This window comes from Rhinichthys klamathensis, unplaced genomic scaffold (assembly GCF_029890125.1).
Source record: "Rhinichthys klamathensis goyatoka isolate OS25496 unplaced genomic scaffold, OSU_Roscu_1.1 h1tg000496l_1, whole genome shotgun sequence".
Lineage (NCBI taxonomy): Eukaryota > Metazoa > Chordata > Actinopteri > Cypriniformes > Leuciscidae > Rhinichthys > Rhinichthys klamathensis.
In genome coordinates this window covers 62,501-87,565 of record NW_026606979.1, presented here as the reverse complement: position 1 = coordinate 87,565, position 25,065 = coordinate 62,501, and the positions used below count along the sequence as shown (strand labels likewise).

General features: G+C 48.6%; 1 protein-coding gene across 1 annotated transcript in view; it reads left to right on the top strand.

Moving 5' to 3' along the window:
- The first annotated feature begins 5,589 nt into the window (after positions 1-5,589).
- The window catches only part of cog3 (component of oligomeric golgi complex 3), a 34,770-nt gene continuing 15,294 nt past the window's right edge, over positions 5,590-25,065 (top strand). Inside the window, exons 1-14 of the mRNA XM_056237692.1 lie at positions 5,590-5,803; positions 7,285-7,431; positions 12,310-12,371; positions 12,868-13,033; positions 19,315-19,389; positions 19,464-19,556; positions 19,651-19,776; positions 19,857-19,937; positions 21,024-21,067; positions 21,188-21,314; positions 23,331-23,422; positions 23,924-24,063; positions 24,750-24,910; positions 24,996-25,065. The exon at positions 24,996-25,065 is cut by the window's right edge and continues 30 nt beyond it. Coding sequence (XP_056093667.1) covers positions 5,630-5,803; positions 7,285-7,431; positions 12,310-12,371; positions 12,868-13,033; positions 19,315-19,389; positions 19,464-19,556; positions 19,651-19,776; positions 19,857-19,937; positions 21,024-21,067; positions 21,188-21,314; positions 23,331-23,422; positions 23,924-24,063; positions 24,750-24,910; positions 24,996-25,065 — 1,558 coding nt within the window. The 5' untranslated portion in view covers positions 5,590-5,629. The remainder of the gene's footprint in view (positions 5,804-7,284; positions 7,432-12,309; positions 12,372-12,867; positions 13,034-19,314; positions 19,390-19,463; positions 19,557-19,650; positions 19,777-19,856; positions 19,938-21,023; positions 21,068-21,187; positions 21,315-23,330; positions 23,423-23,923; positions 24,064-24,749; positions 24,911-24,995) is intronic.

The following is a 25,065-nucleotide window of genomic DNA, read 5'->3' as shown; positions in this document are numbered from 1 at the left end:
TGAGGAAAAAAGTCAATTGTGAGATAAAAACAAGCAATTCTGAGGAAAAAAAGTCACAATTGCGAGATAAAAACAAGCAATTCTGAGGAAAAAAGTCACAATTGCGAGATAAAAACAAGCAATTCTGAGGAAAAAAGTCACAATTGTGAGATAAAAACAAGCAATTCTGAGGAAAAAAGTCACAATTGTGAGATAAAAACAAGCAATTCTGAGGAAAAAAGTCACAATTGCGAGATAAAAACAAGCAATTCTGAGGAAAAAAGTCAATTGTGAGATAAAAACAAGCAATTCTGAGGAAAAAAGTCATAATTGCGAGATAAAAACAAGCAATTCTGAGGAAAAAAGTCAATTGTGAGATAAAAACAAGCAATTCTGAGGAAAAAAGTCATAATTGCGAGATAAAAACAAGCAATTCTGAGGAAAAAAGTCAATTGTGAGATAAAAACAAGCAATTCTGAGGAAAAAAGTCACAACTGCGAGATAAAAACAAGCAATTCTGAGGAAAAAAGTCACAATTGCGGGATTAAAACAAGCAATTCTGAGGAAAAAAGTCACAATTGCGAGATAAAAACAAGCAATTCTGAGGAAAAAAGTCAATTGTGAGATAAAAACAAGCAATTCTGAGGAAAAAAGTCACAATTGTGAGATAAAAACAAGCAATTCTGAGGAAAAAAGTCACAATTGCGAGATAAAAACAAGCAATTCTGAGGAAAAAAGTCACAATTGCGAGATAAAAACAAGCAATTCTGAGGAAAAAAGTCACAATTGTGAGATAAAAACAAGCAATTCTGAGGAAAAAAGTCACAATTGCGAGATAAAAATAAGCAATTCTGAGGAAAAAAGTCACAATTGTGAGATAAAAACAAGCAATTCTGAGGAAAAAAGTCACAATTGCGAGATAAAAACAAGCAATTCTGAGGAAAAAAGTCACAATTGCGAGATAAAAATAAGCAATTCTGAGGAAAAAAGTCACAATTGTGAGATAAAAACAAGCAATTCTGAGGAAAAAAGTCACAATTGTGAGATAAAAACAAGCAATTCTGAGGAAAAAAGTTACAATTGCGAGATAAAAACAAGCAATTCTGAGGAAAAGTCACAATTGTGAGATAAAAACAAGCAATTCTGAGGAAAAAAGTCAATTGCGAGATAAAAACAAGCAATTCTGAGGAAAAAAGTCAATTGTGAGATAAAAACAAGCAATTCTGAGGAAAAAAAGTCACAATTGCGAGATAAAAACAAGCAATTCTGAGGAAAAAAGTCACAATTGCGAGATAAAAACAAGCAATTCTGAGGAAAAAAGTCACAATTGTGAGATAAAAACAAGCAATTCTGAGGAAAAAAGTCACAATTGCGAGATAAAAACAAGCAATTCTGAGGAAAAAAGTCAATTGTGAGATAAAAACAAGCAATTCTGAGGAAAAAAGTCATAATTGCGAGATAAAAACAAGCAATTCTGAGGAAAAAAGTCAATTGTGAGATAAAAACAAGCAATTCTGAGGAAAAAAGTCATAATTGCGAGTTAAAAACAAGCAATTCTGAGGAAAAAAGTCAATTGTGAGATAAAAACAAGCAATTCTGAGGAAAAAAGTCACAACTGCGAGATAAAAACAAGCAATTCTGAGGAAAAAAGTCACAACTGCGAGATAAAAACAAGCAATTCTGAGGAAAAAAGTCAATTGTGAGATAAAAACAAGCAATTCTGAGGAAAAAAGTCACAATTGCGGGATAAAAACAAGCAATTCTGAGGAAAAAAGTCACAATTGCGAGATAAAAACAAGCAATTCTGAGGAAAAAAGTCAATTGTGAGATAAAAACAAGCAATTCTGAGGAAAAAAGTCACAATTGTGAGATAAAAACAAGCAATTCTGAGGAAAAAAGTCACAATTGCGAGATAAAAACAAGCAATTCTGAGGAAAAAAGTCACAATTGTGAGATAAAAACAAGCAATTCTGAGGAAAAAAGTCACAATTGCGAGATAAAAATAAGCAATTCTGAGGAAAAAAGTCACAATTGTGAGATAAAAACAAGCAATTCTGAGGAAAAAAGTCACAATTGCGAGATAAAAACAAGCAATTCTGAGGAAAAAAGTCACAATTGCGAGATAAAAATAAGCAATTCTGAGGAAAAAAGTCACAATTGTGAGATAAAAACAAGCAATTCTGAGGAAAAAAGTCACAATTGTGAGATAAAAACAAGCAATTCTGAGGAAAAAAGTTACAATTGCGAGATAAAAACAAGCAATTCTGAGGAAAAGTCACAATAGCTGGGTTTCAGTCACGTGATTATGATGACGCGCCAAATTCAGATGGAGGGCAGGGAGTGAAGAGCGCAATGGACGAGATGGAGGAAAGTCCGTACTGTACTACTTTACAGCTATTACAAGAGAAAGATATAAACAAAAAATCAAACATATGTTGGACGTGATCCTTACGTTATGAAGAGGAGCGATTTTCAACTGAATTGAAAGATTTTCCTGCCATCGAGGCGGTAGATATCAGCAACTACCTCGTCTTACAGACATACTTTGACTTTACAAAGTTCGGAAACGTTACACATTACACAAACATAGCCAAACTCACATTTGATGAAGTGATCACTGCACACACGGGTAGGTGAATGCTCTATCTATGCCCACGTAAGGTCTCTCGCTCGCTCTACGCGGTTTGGAGCACAATCTCTGTCTCCCATGCACGCTCGCTCTAGATTGCGGGAGATTTTTAACGAATTTGCGGTATAACTAGTCGATCACGAGTGGCTCAACAGGTACATCTGTAGATAAACTCATCTTTCAGGCATTTGACCGGCCGGGTTGACACTTCAGCGTGAGAAATCGGGAGTGTGGCGTGTGAGCGTGTGAAACCAATCAAATGCGGGTGTCTCACGGCCAATGCGTGAGAGTTGGCAGCTCTGGCCGTAGGTTTGCAAGCCGTTTTTCCGGAGTTTTTCGGTCAATTTCTTGCATTTTTCCCCCTTATGAACAACAACTTTTGGTACACGATAAAAACTCCTCGTGGTTTGATCGATTTAAGTAACCATAAACGACGCAAAACATAGGCATTTTGAGTTTGTTATAGTGCTTTCTAAATACAGCAAATCACTTCCTGCCCTCCATTTGCATTTCGCGCCATGGCAACGCAGTGGCGTGACGTCATATGAAAACAAGCTATTGTGAGATACAAAGTCAGATTTGTGAGATAAAAAGTCACAATTACCTTTTCTATTTTTTTATTCTGTTGCGGACACAAGCTAGTTCACACATTGGCAATAAAAAAAGTGATTAATACATGACCAGTTCTTGCATACGAGATATATCCAGCTGCAGACCCGCAGCACCACCAGTTTCAGAACCCCAGTGCCAGAACCCCAGCGCCAGAACCGGAAGTGAGGGAGGGGCGGAATTATTTACAATGACACAAGCATGGTTATTTTTGCAAGTATTTGAAAATATTTAAAATTGTTGCACCTTTTAAATAATATTTAGGGTATGTTTTTATTACACAGTGAGTCACTGCTCCTTGTATGAACTATAACTGGTATGTGACAAATAAAGAGCAAGACAGCGCTCGTGTTGGTTGAAGACGTAAGAGTGCGCGCGCGCGGCCAGGGCTCTCTCTCTCTCTGCTCTGCCCTGTCATGCGCAGCAGTCATTCTATTCTACATCACTCACCGATCAAAATAGGCTTTGGCGGGACACAAATTTGCTTTGGCGGCCGCCAAAAAGCGGACGATCTGACGGGTTTTAGAAGATTTAATACAACCTGAAACTAAAAAACAGACCCGACCTCTATTTGAGACCGGCCTTTATTTACCCAGACCTGCAGCCACACCAGGCGTGTAAAGGAGACAAGTACGGTACATTTTTATTGTTTCTTTTAAAACAATGCCGGATTTTCTCTCTCTTTTTAGATTTTTGACATTATTTTACATAAAGAAAAATGCATGCTGCACATGTTCTTGTGAAATAAAGTATATTTTATATAAAATGACCATAAGTTTCAAGTATTATTTTTCACCATCATGATCAGGAAGTAACTCTCATAATACAATGAAACGGATAACTATATAGAATTATATTACACAAAATCAATGTTTTAAAATGCTTATTGTACTATACCTTAATGTATCATTATAATACGAATAAAGTATGACGTTTCGTGTGTAAAAATGCCGTTTCGTGTCTAAGCAAATTACGCTCCAAAACGTTAGGTGGCGTTACTCGGTTTAGAACGTAAGCTCCGCCCCTCACTTCCGGTCCTGGCGCTGGTGTTAGAACGTAAGCTCCGCCCCTTACTCCCGGTTCTGGCGCTGGGGTTCTGAAACTGGTGGTGCTGCGGGTCTGCAGCTGGATACTATTGTTGCATACAGCCCTTTAACTTTACCAGTCTTATTACACTCGTGTCAGACATCATTCCTGCACTCCTGTGTCGGCTTTACTCTGCAAGAAAACTGTGACGTTTCAGTTGATTAATTTAATTGTTTTGGTCCCACTTTGCTTATCATGTGTGACATGAAAGTATGGATATATATCCTTTATAGTCGAGTAATTATTTAACTGAGGTTTGTGTTGATAAAGGGATGCTCGTTAATAATCAGTTGAACAATAAATCAATGTTTTGTTAGAACTGTGGTATTGCAGATTGAGCTGCACTTATGCATGATTTCATTTACTTCTCCTTTTTTTGTGCCCTTTTCTGGAAATGCTTCTAACATCTTGTTCAATGTACAGTGTTACAATTATATTTTGTATTTCAAATGTTTTTTTTTTCCTGAGTTAATTTTTTTTGTTGAAAAATGTTCTGCCCTTGAATAATAAACTAGTTTGTCCCAATATCAGTGTGAATGCCTCTGAATATTAAATATGATGACTCTCCAAAACATTCAGATATTTGTCGTGTACAATGGAAGATTAAAATACTGAAGAAGATTAAAATGAAACATGTTACAGTTTTTATAGTAAAGTTAAGCTTTATAGGCTCCAATCATTAATATCTTGTGTGTGTTTATAAATATGTCTTTATATAAGATTTCTTTTTAAATAAATGCTGTTCTTTTTTGTTTTTTATTCATCAATGAATCCTGAAAAAGTTGCAGTTTCCACAAAAATATGAAGCAGCTCAACCGTTTTCAACACTGATAATAATCATAAATGTGTCTTGAGCATCAGATCCTCATATTAGAGTGATTTCTGAAGGATCATGTGACACTGAAGACTGGAGTAATGATGCTGAAAATTCAGCTTTGATCACAGGAATAAATTACACTTTACTGTATATTCACATAGAGAACAGCTGATTTACACTGGAGTAATATTACACTGTTTTACTGTATTTTTTATCAAATTAATGCAGCGTTGCTGAGCAGAAGAGACTTTCAAAAACATTAAAAAGTCATATTTTAGTAGAATATATTTTCTACAACCATAATACGTGAATTTCTTTACAAATCTACTCTGTTTTTTTTTTTTTATTTCAATATATCTGAAATATAATGTTGTTTATAAATGAAATTATTATCTGGTGGTGACGAGGAAGTGAACGCCGTTCACTGATTGGTCGCCGGTGCATTGACTCCGCCCAACGCGGAAGTAGCGTCCGTGTAGGTGACGTGCTGACGTCGAGTGTTGTTGTCCATGATGGCGTCTTCCACAGAACAGAGTCTCCTAGAACTCACTGATAAAGAAACCCGAGAGAAACTCTCACACTGGGACCGTCGTGCTGATCCAATGGCGCCGTTAACGGACAAACAGACCGACTCGGTTCTGGAGATCCGCGCAGCCGCAGAAGAGACGCTTCTTCCCGCTGAGGCGAGTCTGCTAACATCATACACACAACATTCTCATTTATACACACACTTCTGCTCTGTAGTGCACTCGGGTCAGCTCAAGCCCTGGCTAGATAGAGTGTGTTACGATCTGTTAATGTGTGTGTGTGTGTGTGTGTGTGTGTGTGTGTGTGTGTGTGTGTGTGTGTGTGTGTGTGTGTGTGTGTGTGTGTGTGTGTGTGTGTGTGTGTGTGTGTGTGGAAGCATGCCACGTATAACATCCATTCAGTATGCAAATATGTCTGTTTAGCTAAACAAGACTTGCATTTAACTTTGATAACTATTAAAATGGCTTAAGTTTTGTTTAAGCAAGGGTTCATAAACCAGCAGAACCCCTATGACATAATTAAGGGGGTTTTAAACTGGGGGGAGGTTTAGTGAAAAACAGGGTAAAAGTGTAAAAAATAATAACTTATACATTTTTCACTCGTTGTACATAAATATATAGCTTTCTTTTTATATTTTAGAGTCGCACAAGTATGATTATATATCTGTCGCATCTAAAAAAAACCCATTCCAATTAATAATGAGATATTAAGTCATTTTAACCTTTAAAAATATAATGATTTTTACAATGTTTCCTTTTTTTAAGTATGCTATTTTAATGAACCTTTGAATGAAACTTTTTTTTGTCAAATGTTTAGTTTGTAAACTATTTGTTCTTGCGGATCTTTCTTTAACAATCTATTGCAACAAACTTTCCTTCGTCTTAATAAATGGTTGCACTTAATTTCAAGACACTACTAACTATAAGTAAATTGTCAACTAACTCTCATTAGAGTATTAGTACTGTTAGGTTCGGGTTAGTAGGATAAGCTGACATGTAGTTGTAAAGTTACTTGTAGTTAGTAGAACTATAGTGGACCATCGAAATAAAGTGTTACTGACTGAATTGTGTTGATGTCTTCTTGATTGATAGTAATGGCTATTTTGCTGTAGTCGAAAAGAAATGAAGGTTTTTGAGGAAAACACTTCAGGATGTTTAGTGACTTCAATGGGGTCCAACGGGTCGAAGGTCCAGATGTGAGTTTCAGTGCAGCTTCAAAGTCTCGACACGATCCAGCCGAGGAATAAGAGTCTGATCTAGACAAACCAGCCGACATTTATAACAAAATACACATTTATATACTTTTAACCATTAATGCTGGTCTTGCACGAGCTGTGATGCGACACACATTACGTAATCACGTTGAAAGCTCAAGCATGACGTAGGCGAAAGTGCCATCCAATATTTACAAAGCGAACGTGCAAAGACTAAGTCAAACGCCCTTTACAAAAATAGGTAAAACAATGATGTCTGACGATTTTGCAGTTGGAGGTGAAAATTATATGGGAGTTTTTCGCCCTACTGCGGTTCTTCTGCATACGTCACGCGTGACCTTTCAACAAGACCAATCAGATCAACATTCAATATTATTGTTGAATATTACATTTAATGTTTAATATTTGTGAATGTTTCCTCAGCTGCCGATCGAGGACATCTGCGGTCTGACGTCTCGCTCTCTGCGCTCGTGTTTCTCAGCCACTCTCCCCGAGTCCACCGAAGAAGCTCTTCTGCAGGGCTTCCAGATGCTGGAGCTGGAGAACCACACCATCCAGACGGCACAACAGGTTCTGACACCACACTGGAACCACACTGACACCACACTGGAACCACACTGTCGCCACACTGCCGCCACACTGCCGCCACACTGACACCACACTGCCGCCACACTGCCGCCACACTGACACCACACTGACACCACTGCCACCACACTGACGCCACATTGACACCACACTGCCACCACACTGCCGCCACACTGACACCACACTGACACCACTGCCACCACACTGACGCCACATTGACACCACACTGGCACCACTGCCACCACACTGCCGCCACACTGACGCCACACTGACACCACACTGCCGCCACACTGACGCCACACTGACACCACACTGACACCACACTGCCGCCACACTGCCGCCACACTGACGCCACACTGACACCACACTGCCGCCACACTGACACCACACTGCCACCACACTGCCGCCACACTGCCACCACACTGACGCCACACTGACACCACACTGGCACCACTGCCACCACACTGCCGCCACACTGCCACCACACTGCCGCCACACTGCCGCCACACTGCCACCACACTGCCGCCACACTGCCGCCACACTGACACCACACTGACGCCACACTGGCACCACTGCCACCACACTGCCGCCACACTGCCGCCACACTGCCACCACACTGCCGCCACACTGCCACCACACTGACGCCACACTGACACCACACTGCCACCACACTGCCGCCACACTGCCACCACACTGACGCCACACTGACACCACACTGACGCCACACTGGCACCACTGCCACCACACTGCCACCACACTGACGCCACACTGACACCACACTGACGCCACACTGGCACCACTGCCACCACACTGCCACCACACTGACGCCACACTGACACCACACTGACGCCACACTGGCACCACTGCCGCCACACTGCCACCACACTGACGCCACACTGACACCACACTGACGCCACACTGGCACCACTGCCACCACACTGCCGCCACACTGCCGCCACACTGCCACCACACTGCCGCCACACTGCCACCACACTGACGCCACACTGACACCACACTGCCACCACACTGCCGCCACACTGCCACCACACTGACGCCACACTGACACCACACTGGCACCACTGCCACCACACTGCCGCCACACTGCCACCACACTGCCGCCACACTGACGCCACACTGACACCACACTGGCACCACTGCCGCCACACTGCCACCACACTGACGCCACACTGACACCACACTGACGCCACACTGACACCACACTGGCACCACTGCCACCACACTGCCGCCACACTGCCACCACACTGCCGCCACACTGCCGCCACACTGACACCACACTGGCACCACACTGGCACCACTGCCACCACACTGCCGCCACACTGCCACCACACTGCCGCCACACTGACGCCACACTGACACCACACTGACGCCACACTGACACCACACTGGCACCACTGCCACCACACTGCCACCACACTGCCGCCACACTGCCGCCACACTGACGCCACACTGACACCACACTGGCACCACTGCCGCCACACTGCCACCACACTGCCGCCACACTGCCACCACACTGGCACCACTGCCGCCACACTGCCGTCACACTGCCACCACACTGACACAACTGCCACCACTGACACAACTGGCACCACTGACACCACACTGCAACCACTGACACCACACTGCCTCCACTGACACCACTGCCTCCACTGACACCACTGCCTCCACTGACACTGCCTCCACTGACACCACTGCCTCCACTGACACTGCCTCCACTGCCACCACTGCACCCACTGACACCACTGCCACCACTGACTCCACTGCCACCACTGACTCCACTGCCACCACTGACTCCACTGCCCCCACTGACTCCACTGCCACCACTGACTCCACTGCCACCACTGACTCCACTGCCACCACTGACTCCACTGCCACCACTGACTCCACTGCTCCCACTGCCACCACTGCCCCCACTGACTCCACTGCCCCCACTGCACCCACTGCCCCCACTGCCTCCACTGCCACCACTGCCTCCACTCCCACCACTGCCCCCACTGCCCCCACTGACTCCACTGCCACCACTGACTCCACTGCCCCCACTGACTCCACTGCCCCCACTGACTCCACTGCCCCCACTGACTCCACTGCCCCCACTGACTCCACTGCCCCCACTGACACCACGGACTCCACTGCCACCACTGACTCCACTGCCACCACTGACTCCACTGCCACCACTGCCCCCACTGACTCCACTGCCCCCACTGACTCCACTGACTCCACTGCCACCACTGACTCCACTGCCACCACTGACTCCACTGCCCCCACTGCACCACTGACTCCACTGCACCCACTGACTCCACTCCCACCACTGACTCCACTGCCACCACTGCACCACTGCCCCCACTGCACCACTGACTCCACTGCACCCACTGCACCCACTGACTCCACTCCCACCACTGCCCCCATTGCACCACTGCCCCCACTGCACACACTGCACCACTCCCCCCACTGCACCCACTGCACCACTCCCCCCACTGCACCACTCCCCCCACTGCACCACTGCCCCCACTGCACCACTGACTCCACTGCCCCCACTGCACCACTGCCCCCACTGCACCCACTGACTCCACTCCCACCACTGACTCCACTGCCACCACTGCACCACTGCCCCCACTGCACCACTGACTCCACTGCACCCACTGACTCCACTCCCACCACTGCCCCCATTGCACCACTGCACACACTGCACCACTGACTCCACTGCACCCACTGACTCCACTCCCCCCACTGCACCACTGCACCCACTGACTCCACTCCCACCACTGACTCCACTGCCACCAGTGCACCACTGCACACACTGCACCACTGACTCCACTGCACCCACTGACTCCACTGCACCCACTGCACCCACTGACTCCACTGCACCACTGCCCCCATTGCACCACTGCACACACTGCACCACTCCCCCCACTGCACCCACTGCACCACTCCCCCCACTGCACCCACTGCACCACTCCCCCCACTGCACCACTCCCCCCACTGCACCCACTGCACCACTCCCCCCACTGCACCCACTGCCCCCACTGCACCCACTGCCCTCACTGCACCCACTGCACCCACTGCACCACTCCCCCCACTGCACCCACTGCACCACTCCCCCCACTGCACACACTGCACCACTCCCCCCACTGCCCCCACTGCACCCACTGCACCACTCCCCCCACTGCACCACTCCCCCCACTGCACCCACTCCCCCCACTGCACCACTCCCCCCACTGCACACACTGCACCACTCCCCCCACTGCCCCCACTCCCCCCACTGCACCCACTCCCCCCACTGCACCACTCCCCCCACTGCACACACTGCACCACTCCCCCCACTGCACCCACTCCCCCCACTGCACCACTGACTCCACTGCACCCACTGACTCCACTCCCCCCACTGCACCACTGCACCCACTGACTCCACTCCCACCACTGACTCCACTGCCACCAGTGCACCACTGCACACACTGCACCACTGACTCCACTGCACCCACTGACTCCACTGCACCCACTGCACCCACTGACTCCACTGCACCACTGCCCCCATTGCACCACTGCACACACTGCACCACTCCCCCCACTGCACCCACTGCACCACTCCCCCCACTGCACCCACTGCACCACTCCCCCCACTGCACCACTCCCCCCACTGCACCCACTGCACCACTCCCCCCACTGCACCCACTGCCCCCACTGCACCCACTGCCCTCACTGCACCCACTGCACCCACTGCACCACTCCCCCCACTGCACCCACTGCACCACTCCCCCCACTGCACACACTGCACCACTCCCCCCACTGCCCCCACTGCACCCACTGCACCACTCCCCCCACTGCACCCACTGCACCACTCCCCCCACTGCCCCCACTGCACCACTGCACCCACTGCACCACTCCCCCCACTGCACCCACTGCACCACTGCCCCCACTGCACCACTGCCCCCACTGCACACACTGCACCACTCCCCCCACTGCACCCACTGCACCACTCCCCCCACTGCACCCACTCCCCCCACTGCACCACTCCCCCCACTGCACACACTGCACCACTCCCCCCACTGCACACACTTCCCCCACTGCACCACTGCCCCCACTGCACACACTGCACCACTCCCCCCACTGCACCCACTGCACCACTCCCCCCACTGCCCCCACTGCACCACTGCACCCACTGCACCACTCCCCCCACTGCACCCACTGCACCACTGCCCCCACTGCACCACTGCCCCCACTGCACACACTGCACCACTCCCCCCACTGCACCCACTGCACCACTCCCCCCACTGCACCCACTCCCCCCACTGCACCACTCCCCCCACTGCACACACTGCACCACTCCCCCCACTGCACCCACTCCCCCCACTGCACCACTGCCCCCACTGCACACACTGCACCACTCCCCCCACTGCACCCACTGCACCACTCCCCCCACTGCACCACTCCCCCCACTGCCGCCACTGCACCACTGACACCACTTGTGACTGGTTTTGTGGTCCAGGGTCACATATAAAGTCCAGTTCCAGTTAAATTATTAGACATTCAGCAAAGGCTTTAAGTGCAACATACAGTAGTGTCCAAAAGTGATATCCAGCCTAGGAAAATTGTCATCTTCACCCTTCATTCAAATATTATAGATTTTGTTGTTATATTGCGTAGTTGTGCTTGAAGTCGATTGTTTTATTAGTGATGATAACGCAATGAAACATGACAAATTGTGCGACATCATTTTTGTCCAGGCTGTCATACGAATGAAAGCGTTCACACAGTCTCTGTAGTTTGTGTTTTTGTGTCTGTTGTTTCATTGCACAAATGCTGAACGACATCATCATCACATGACTAATGACATCATCTGTCTGTCAGTTTTTCTCCTGGTTCTCGAAGCTGCAGGTTCAGATGGATCAAGACGAAGCCACAAAGTACAGGTGTGTGTTCGTGTGCGATTCCTCCACGTTCTCATTGTGCACACGTCAGAAAGGTTCAAATTCACTGTTCACAGTTAGCCCTGACTTTACTATCTTCTTTTAACTATTTCTTAAATGATTGTGAGCATATGTGAGCAGTTACACTAAAAGCTGATGGTGGATTAATAGTTTAGTTGGTGACATTTAATTTAATATTCAGCAATATTATTGATCTCCTGCATTGACAGCATTATATGAGAACTGAACTGAGCTGGACGATGACATCACGGTTTTCTCCAGAGCGGCTATATATATAAATGAACTAAATTAATAACTTTTTTACAACAGAAATGAACCATCACTGAACATACTTAAGCTGGACTGTGATGTTATTCTCTTCTAGAAACAAACGTTATTTTCCTGTTATCTCTGTAAAGCTGCTGTGAAACACTCTGTGTTGTAAAAGCGCTGTATAAATAAAGGACGTGACTCGAGTGTGATCGGTGTTCACTCACAGGAGGAGCCGGGATGTTCTGAACGGGTATCAGGAGCAGTGCGATGCGATTCTGAGCGACGTGAACGCGGCGCTGGAGCGGCTGGACTCTCTGCAGAAGCAGTATCTCTTCGTGTCCACCAAAACTGGAACGCTTCACGAGGCCTGTGAACAACTCCTGAAGGAGCAGGTCTGAAGAGATCTCCTCAAACACTAGCTCACACCAGCACACACACACACACACACACACACTGCACACACACACTGCACACACACACTGCCGCTCACACCAGCACACACACACTGCACACACACACTGCACACACACACTGCACACACACACTGCACACACACACTGCACACACACACTGCTGCTCACACCAGCACACACACACTGCTGCTCACACCAGCACACACACACTGCTGCTCACACCAGCACACACACTGCTGCTCTCACCAGCACACACACACTGCACACACACACTGCCGCTCACACCAGCACACACACACACACACACACACACTGCACACACACACTGCACACACACACTGCCGCTCACACCAGCACACACACACTGCACACACACACTGCACACACACACTGCACACACACACTGCACACACACACTGCCGCTCACACCAGCACACACACACACACACACACACACTGCACACACACACTGCACACACACACTGCCGCTCACACCAGCACACACACACTGCACACACACACTGCACACACACACTGCACACACACACTGCACACACACACTGCCGCTCACACCAGCACACACACACTGCACACACACACTGCACACACACACTGCCGCTCACACCAGCACACACACACTGCACACACACACTGCACACACACACTGCCGCTCACACCAGCACACACACACTGCTGCTCACACCAGCACACACACACTGCTGCTCACACCAGCACACACACACTGCTGCTCACACCAGCACACACACTGCTGCTCTCACCAGCACACACACACTGCACACACACACTGCACACACACACTGCCGCTCACACCAGCACACACACACTGCCGCTCACACCAGCACACACTGCTGCTCACACCAGCACACACACACTGCACACACACACTGCTGCTCTCACCAGCACACACACACTGCTGCTCTCACCAGCACACACACACTGCTGCTCTCACCAGCACACACACACTGCTGCTCACACCAGCACACACACACTGCTGCTCACACCAGCACACACACACTGCTGCTCACACCAGCACACACACACTGCCGCTCACACCAGCACACACACACTGCTGCTCACACCAGCACACACACACTGCTGCTCACACCAGCACACACACACTGCCGCTCACACCAGCACACACACACTGCTGCTCACACCAGCACACACACACTGCTGCTCACACCAGCACACACACACTGCTGCTCACACCAGCACACACACTGCTGCTCACACCAGCACACACACACTGCTGCTCACACCAGCACACACACACTGCTGCTCACACCAGCACACACACACTGCTGCTCACACCAGCACACACACACTGCTGCTCACACCAGCACACACACACTGCTGCTCACACCAGCACACACACACTGCTGCTCACACCAGCACACACACACTGCCGCTCACACCAGCACACACACACTGCCGCTCACACCAGCACACACACACTGCTGCTCACACCAGCACACACACTGCTGCTCACACCAGCACACACACACTGCTGCTCACACCAGCACACACACACTGCTGCTCACACCAGCACACACACACTGCTGCTCACACCAGCACACACACACACACACACACACTGCCGCTCACACCAGCACACACACACTGCCGCTCACACCAGCACACACACACTGCCGCTCACACCAGCACACACACACTGCTGCTCACACCAGCACACACACTGCTGCACACACCAGCACACACACACTGCACACACACACTGCACACACACACTGCACACACACACTGCACACACACACTGCACACACACACTGCCGCTCACACCAGCACACACACACTGCTGCTCACACCAGCACACACACACTGCCGCTCACACCAGCACACACACACTGCTGCTCACACCAGCACACACACTGCTGCACACACCAGCACACACACACTGCTGCTCACACCAGCACACACACTGCTGCTCACACCAGCACACACACACTGCTGCTCACACCAGCACACACACTGCTGCTCACACCAGCACACACACTGCTGCTCACACCAGCACACACACACTGCTGCTCACACCAGCACACACACACACTGCTGCTCACACCAGCACACACACACTGCTGCTCACACCAGCACACACACACTGCTGCTCACACCAGCACACACACACTGCCGCTCACACCAGCACACACACACTGCCGCTCACACCAGCACACACACACACACACACACACACACACACACACACACACTGCCGCTCACACCAGCACACACACACTGCTGCTCACACCAGCACACACACACTGCTGCTCACACCAGCACACACACACTGCCGCTCACACCAGCACACACACACTGCCGCTCACACCAGCACACACACACTGCTGCTCACACCAGCACACACACACTGCTGCTCACACCAGCACACACACACTGCTGCTCACACCAGCACACACACACTGCTGCTCACACCAGCACACACACACTGCTGCTCACACCAGCACACACACACTGCCGCTCACACCAGCACACACACACTGCTGCTCACACCAGCACACACACACTGCTGCTCACACCAGCACACACACACTGCTGCTCACACCAGCACACACACACTGCTGCTCACACCAGCACACACACACACTGCTCACACCAGCACACACACACTGCCGCTCACACCAGCACACACACACTGCCGCTCACACCAGCACACACACACTGCCGCTCACACCAGCACACACACACTGCCGCTCACACCAGCACACACACACTGCCGCTCACACCAGCACACACACACTGCTGCTCACACCAGCACACACACACTGCCGCTCACACCAGCACACACACACTGCTGCTCACACCAGCACACACACACTGCTGCTCACACCAGCACACACACACTGCTGCTCACACCAGCACACACACACTGCTGCTCACACCAGCACACACACACTGCTGCTCACACCAGCACACACACACTGCTGCTCACACCAGCACACACACACTGCTGCTCACACCAGCACACACACACTGCCGCTCACACCAGCACACACACTGCCGCTCACACCAGCACACACACACTGCTGCTCACACCAGCACACACACACTGCCGCTCACACCAGCACACACACACTGCCGCTCACACCAGCACACACACACTGCTGCTCACACCAGCACACACACACTGCTGCTCACACCAGCACACACACTGCCGCTCACACCAGCACACACACACTGCCGCTCACACCAGCACACACACACTGCCGCTCACACCAGCACACACACACTGCCGCTCACACCAGCACACACACACTGCCGCTCACACCAGCACACACACACTGCACACACACACTGCCGCTCACACCAGCACACACACACTGCCGCTCACACCAGCACACACACACTGCCGCTCACACCAGCACACACACACTGCCGCTCACACCAGCACACACACACTGCTGCTCACACCAGCACACACACACTGCTGCTCACACCAGCACACACACTGCTGCTCACACCAGCACACACACACTGCTGCTCACACCAGCACACACACACTGCCGCTCACACCAGCACACACACACACACACACACACTGCCGCTCACACCAGCACACACACACTGCCGCTCACACCAGCACACACACACTGCTGCTCACACCAGCACACACACACTGCTGCTCACACCAGCACACACACACTGCTGCTCACACCAGCACACACACACACACTGCCGCTCACACCAGCACACACACACTGCCGCTCACACCAGCACACACACACTGCTGCTCACACCAGCACACACACACTGCTGCTCACACCAGCACACACACACTGCTGCTCACACCAGCACACACACACTGCCGCTCACACCAGCACACACACACTGCCGCTCACACCAGCACACACACACTGCCGCTCACACCAGCACACACACACTGCCGCTCACACCAGCACACACACACTGCCGCTCACACCAGCACACACACACTGCACACACACACTGCCGCTCACACCAGCACACACACACTGCCGCTCACACCAGCACACACACACTGCCGCTCACACCAGCACACACACACTGCCGCTCACACCAGCACACACACACTGCTGCTCACACCAGCACACACACACTGCTGCTCACACCAGCACACACACTGCTGCTCACACCAGCACACACACACTGCTGCTCACACCAGCACACACACACTGCCGCTCACACCAGCACACACACACACACACACACACTGCCGCTCACACCAGCACACACACACTGCTGCTCACACCAGCACACACACACTGCTGCTCACACCAGCACACACACACTGCCGCTCACACCAGCACACACACACTGCTGCTCTCACCAGCACACACACACTGCTGCTCACACCAGCACACACACACTGCCGCTCACACCAGCACACACACACTGCCGCTCACACCAGCACACACACACTGCCGCTCACACCAGCACACACACACTGCCGCTCACACCAGCACACACACACTGCCGCTCACACCAGCACACACACACTGCCGCTCACACCAGCACACACACACTGCACACACACACTGCCGCTCACACCAGCACACACACACTGCCGCTCACACCAGCACACACACACTGCCGCTCACACCAGCACACACACACTGCCGCTCACACCAGCACACACACACTGCTGCTCACACCAGCACACACACACTGCTGCTCACACCAGCACACACACTGCTGCTCACACCAGCACACACACACTGCTGCTCACACCAGCACACACACACTGCCGCTCACACCAGCACACACACACACACACACACACTGCCGCTCACACCAGCACACACACACTGCCGCTCACACCAGCACACACACACTGCTGCTCACACCAGCACACACACACTGCTGCTCACACCAGCACACACACACTGCTGCTCACACCAGCACACACACACACACTGCCGCTCACACCAGCACACACACACTGCCGCTCACACCAGCACACACACACTGCTGCTCACACCAGCACACACACACTGCTGCTCACACCAGCACACACACACTGCTGCTCACACCAGCACACACACACTGCCGCTCACACCAGCACACACACACTGCCGCTCACACCAGCACACACACACTGCCGCTCACACCAGCACACACACACTGCCGCTCACACCAGCACACACACACTGCACACACACACTGCCGCTCACACCAGCACACACACACTGCCGCTCACACCAGCACACACACACTGCCGCTCACACCAGCACACACACACTGCACACACACACTGCCGCTCACACCAGCACACACACACTGCTGCTCACACCAGCACACACACACTGCACACACACACTGCCGCTCACACCAGCACACACACACTGCTGCTCACACCAGCACACACACACTGCTGCTCACACCAGCACACACACTGCTGCTCACACCAGCACACACACACTGCTGCTCACACCAGCACACACACACTGCCGCTCACACCAGCACACACACACACACACACACACTGCCGCTCACACCAGCACACACACACTGCTGCTCACACCAGCACACACACACTGCTGCTCACACCAGCACACACACACTGCCGCTCACACCAGCACACACACACTGCTGCTCACACCAGCACACACACTGCTGCACACACCAGCACACACACACTGCTGCTCACACCAGCACACACACACTGCTGCTCACACCAGCACACACACACTGCTGCTCACACCAGCACACACACTGCTGCACACACCAGCACACACACACTGCTGCTCACACCAGCACACACACACTGCTGCTCACACCAGCACACACACACTGCCGCTCACACCAGCACACACACTGCTGCTCACACCAGCACACACACACTGCTGCTCACACCAGCACACACACACTGCCGCTCACACCAGCACACACACACTGCCGCTCACACCAGCACACACACACTGCCGCTCACACCAGCACACACACACTGCCGCTCACACCAGCACACACACACTGCTGCTCACACCAGCACACACACACTGCTGCTCACACCAGCACACACACACTGCTGCTCACACCAGCACACACACACTGCTGCTCACACCAGCACACACACACACACACACACACACACTGCCGCTCACACCAGCACACACACACTGCTGCTCACATCAGCACACACACACTGCCGCTCACACCAGCACACACACACACACACACACTGATGGGATAAACGAGGTGTATTAATCGTCTCTCTCTGCCGTCTACAGTCAGAGCTGGTGGATCTGGCCGAGAGCATCCAGGAGAAACTCTCATACTTTAATGAACTGGAAAACATTAACACGGTAATGCCTCGCTGCCGTCTCCAACACGTGTCTGTCATGCGCTGGTCATCTATTAATCGCCTCTCCTCCTGTAGAAACTCAACTCCTCAACGCTATCGGTGAACAGCGAGGGATTCATTCCGATGCTTTCCAAATTAGATGAATGCATTGAATATGTTTCATCACATGTAAGCAAAGCATTCTGGGCACTATCCTCCTGTTCCAACAGCATCTTTCAAGCATTTCGAACCTTTATAATCTATTCCTCGTGTTTTCTTTCAGCCAAATTTCAAAGATTACCCAGTGTACCTCAGCAAATTCAAGCAGTGCCTGTCCAAAGCCATGCATCTCATCAAGAGCCACACGGTCAACACCATGCACAACCTCACCAGTCAGCTGACCAAACGAGTGCGTTTACGAGAAGTGAAGCCGTGCTGGTTATTAAATCTCAGCTGGCTGTATAATTATCTGTGTGTGTTGATTGACAGGATCCGCTGGGCGCTCCGAACGCAGACAACGCCTTCACGCTCTACTATGTGAAGTTCAGGGCAGCGGCTCCTAAAGTTCGGGTGAGTCTCCAGTGCAACCGTTCCATCTCTTCTCCGGTGTAATTCGGCCCGTTTAACCCTGCATAAGCAATAATAGTCTTCTTTGGAAATGGAATAGTTTATTAAACCTTTTAATCCCCCCCAAAAAAACTGTTTTTGTTGAGTATAATTTTTGATGCATCAGGCTTTTATGACTCATATAGTGAGAATATGCAGGAAAAAACAGCCTCAAACTGAGCAAGCACATGCAGTCTGATGCAGATGCTGATATTTATATGAAAATATGATGCTTGTAATGTAAATCAATGAGATCTTTATAACAGTAAAGCATAAAATACATATCAATATCTGTCAATAATATCTGTTAGTAAGATGATATTTAATGCTTAGTTTTATGATCAAAGCTCTGTATTTTTAAAACATATAATGCAATGCAATACAATGATGATCGAGAGATGAACAAAGTAGGATTTATAGGGTTTAAAAGCAATAATTCACTAAAACAAATCTCAATTGTGCCATTTATTCACACTCATGTTGTTCCTAACCCTGACTAATTTAGTTCTTCACTTACAGTCAGACCACAATTTACTCAGACAGCTTCATCATTTCTCACATTATCAGTTTATTCACTATAGTTTAGAAAATCGTAATGAAATATGAGCAGAACTCAGTGGATATTTGACTGGTTTTGTCCGTCCTTCTGTTAGACTCTCACACATGAATTATGTTGAATATCTGTCAGCTGTTAAATTTAACTACACAATTAGATAATACCAGTTTAGCTCAACCAGTGACCAAGCAATGCTTCATGTTGTTCAGTGTGTGTGTAAAAAGAGCATTAGCAATTACAGAAAACACACTGAAGAAAACATGATCAGCTCAAAGTGGAGGAATCATATTTGCTCCCAAATATGTCACTGGTAGTCACTGCATGAAGAATATTTGGGTATAATAGCTCACAGTTTACTTTATTTTGCTCTCCTCACTTACATAAATGAACTATAGTGTCCTGCACACACTAGTGAAAAATATCAAAAAGGATATCTGGTGTCTGAATAATTTTTGGTTTGACTGTATATATTATTTTTTGTTTGTTTGTTTCAGAGGCTTATTGAGCAAGTCGAACAGCGGTCTGAAATAATCCCAGAGTAAGTGATGGAGAATGACAACCTTCTTTCATTTACACCTGAAGCACTGAGTAATGTGGGAAAGTTTGGATCATCTTTCTTCCACAAATGCCCTGTAATGAGAGATAACTCTTCTTTCAGGTATCAGCAGCTCTTGGATGAGATTCACCAGTGTTACTTGGACCAGAGAGAACTTCTGCTCAGTCCCAGTATAAACTCCACCATCACGGACCTCACCGGCCAGAACAACAAGGATCACTGCGCTCTGGTGAGCCAATCACCTTCTGCCTCTCTTTAGGGGAATCAAATCACCTTCTGCCTCTCTTTAGGGGAATCAAATCGACTTCTGCCTCTCTTTAGGGGAATCAAATCGACTTCTGCCTCTCTTTAGGGGAATCAAATCGACTTCTGCCTCTCTTTAGGGGAATCAAATCACCTTCTGCCTCTCTTTAGGGGAATCAAATCGACTTCTGCCTCTCTTTAGGGGAATCAAATCACCTTCTGCCTCTCTTTAGGGGAATCAAATCGACTTCTGCCTCTCTTTAGGGGAATCAAATCGACTTCTGCCTCTCTTTAGGGGAATCAAATCACCTTCTGCCTCTCTTTAGGGGAATCAAATCACCTTCTGGCTCTCTTTAGGGGAATCAAATCACCTTCTGGCTCTCTTTAGGGGAATCAAATCGACTTCTGGCTCTCTTTAGGGGAATCAAATCGACTTCTGGCTCTCTTTAGGGGAATCATACTAAAATCATCGTTAGTTATTGTTTCTCTTAGTGTTCTTCTTCTTCTTCCGCTCTTTAGTTTATGGCCGCCCATAGAACCGCTTGCAGGAAAATGAGGAAATTTGGCACAAAGATATAGAACAGTCTGAATATTAACCACAGCAAATTTGGAGTCTCTAACTCATTCCCTCTAGCGCCACCAAGTGTCCGGAGTTGCACTTATGTTTGTGATAATAATCAGGATGATTCGATTGCACCTATGCAATGAACGCTTACGTTTTTAACTCGTTCTTGACGGTTAGTCTGATTTGGACAAAAATTGGTTCAGATCGTGTTTGCAAAAAGTTAGGTTTTTTGATAGACCCAACTGTTTTTGAATAACAGGCGAGCGGATTTGAGGATGCAAAGCTAAATCTCGAAGACAAAGAGCACGTCAAAATTAGCTATTTATTGACGAAGCTGCTTAGACACTCTAGTTTCTAATGTTTTATTGGTTAATGTTTTTATCTTGTGTTTTGACTGGGATCTTAGTCCTTAGTTTCGTTCCTTCATGTAAAAATGTGTATGGAATGACACATTGCATGACCTTGAAATGGATGCAAGGCTGAATCTCCGCAACGCTCTAGTGTATTGAAACAAATATTGGAACATGTCGTCACAAGCATGGCCTGAGGCTGCTTGCAGAGTTTCGGCACAGCGCTACCTACTGGTCAGGAGATATTAAAAAAATTGGTATTTATATTACAGTGCAGCATATGGAGTCAAATGATAGCCGATTTTTTTATGTCGTCCAATTTAGGGCGTCACCCATGTAGAATTCTGTCTTAAATATTTGTGGAACTCATTAGCATATTGTTATGAAACTCGTATGTGTCTTTGGCACCATGCCCTGAAGGGCCTCAAAAAGTTTAGAGACAGCGCCACCTTGTGATCAAATAATAATGAAATTTCAAAACATGCTAATGTTTTTGATTAATTTAGCTTATTTTAATTAAGCTTTAAGTTATACCGAGGACAATCATACCAATTATGTCATATTTGGTCAAAATTGCTGTCCAATATTTTGAATGTCTTTGATAACGTACTTTTTTTAAAAACCAATTTTCACCAAAATCGATGGCATGATGCAAAGCTGATTCTGAAACTCATGTTAACACCAAACTTTGTGTGTGTCATTGTTTCTTCACACTGACCACATGACATCAATTTGGTTTCAGCACCACCTATTGGTCATAGTCATAAGCATTTATTTATTACAATTGATTTGATAATTTTCACCCGTTTTGGCTAAAGTAATGTATAAATGCGCCCAGTTATGCTTGCATATCTTATCATGCCTGTCTTGAGCTTGGCTCTGTTAATTGCTGCATTTTGTATTTTGTTTTCCCTGAGCTTTACATTTGTCTGAAGTTGTGGAAGTTCAGAATGACCATTTTTGCAGCTTTGCTTTTGTGTTCGCTCTTGACTGAAGTTACGTGGGACATTGGGACGATGTAATTCCTAATGATATGAGCTCATTACTGCAGATGTTCAGCTGGTGATTGGAGTTGTTGTTGTTTCAGGTGCGCAGTGGCTGTGCGTTCATGGTCCACGTTTGTCAAGATGAACACCAGCTTTACAATGAGTTCTTCTCCAAACCCTCGTCCAAACTGGAGTGAGTACCAGAAACTCCTCAGGGTCAAGGAATCATCCAAACATGAGAACTGTTATATTGTTCTGACCCGGGATTATTGTCTTTACTGCATGAAAGAAAGTCTTTTCTTCTTTTTTTTTTTTAGAAATTAACGCTATTATTAAACAAGTATGCATTAAATTTATCAAAAGTGACAGTAAAGATATTTATATTTAGGGTTTGAAATTAACTTTTTCACTCACCGGCCAATTTAGCTACTAAATGTTTAAAAGTTACCTGCCATTCAGAACTTCTACTAGCCCAAAAAAAATCTAAAAAAATAAATGAACCAGATTAACTAAGCCAGATATGAGCAGATTCTGAGCAATACGCTGTACTAAATATATCATGACTCACAAGTATTTGAGTAATTACACAAACTTCCCCAGCAAAGTGAGTGAACATAATAAGTAACACGCCAGATTGGCTGGTGATTTGACAGCGTTAGTGTGTTCATTTGTCGGGTGTTCTGCACGCACTCAGCGAGCTCCTGGAGAAGCTGTGCCTGTCCCTGTACGACGTGCTGAGGCCTCTGATCATCCACGTGGTGCACCTGGAGACGCTGGCGGAGCTGTGTGGGATCCTGAAGAACGAGATGCTGGAGGACCACGTGCAGAACAACGGTACAGAAGCTTCTCCGGCCGCCATGGCCGTTTAGCTAATGATCCTGATACTCAACACACGGTACCAGGGTCTGAAATCATCTTAGCCTCTGAAAGTGCCCTTATTATGCTTTTTTGGGATATGGCCTTCATATACTGTGTAATAAAGCTGTTTGTTAATGTAAAAGCGCTGAAAGATAAAAGAGAACTCACTTCCTGCTGACTCTGCTGTAGGTTTGTAACTAATTAGCATAATGCCAGTCTCTGGTGTTGATTGGCTGAGCAGCGTCTCTTAGCCCCTCCCTCAAACACTAGTGTATCTGAGACTGGGAGAGTTCGGCTCGTGTTGTTCGTGTCGAGGAGACGCTGTTTTCTGAGATTGAGACGGTAAACCCACGCCATCGTTACTGTTCGTATCACTGTGATCAAGAGCTGAGATTCAGATATGATAATGAGCGTTTGCTCTCTGACCAATCACAGCAGAGCAGCTCTCAGAGAGGCGGGGCTTAGAGAGGCTGAATCTTCGATCGAAGCGTTTCAGACATGGAATCCTATTGTAGGAAACACCAAAACAAGATTAGGAACCTTTAAAATCACATAATGGGGCCACTTTAACTGTGGAAAACACCGACCCACTCTTCTGAACGGTAGTGAGCATGTCAAATGAATTGGTTTGTTTGTAAGTGAGCTGTGATTGGTTGTGTCAGCGGTCCAGCTGTCGGCGTTCGACGCGCTCGTGAAGCAGATGCTGGAGGACGTGCAGGAGCGCCTGGTCTACAGGACACACATCTACATCCAGACCGACATCCTCGGGTACAACCCTGCTCCGGGAGACCTGGCCTATCCCGACAAACTGCAGATGATGGAGGTGAGCCGGAGATCCCGGAGGAGCGGCGTGTGTTCATCGCTCAGACGTTTGATCGGGGAATTCTCATCCGCTGTTTCTGTTGTAGAAAATCGCTCAGAGTCTGAAAGAGGAGCAGATGAAGATGAGCTCGAGCTCGTTCTCTGACGTTCAGCTGG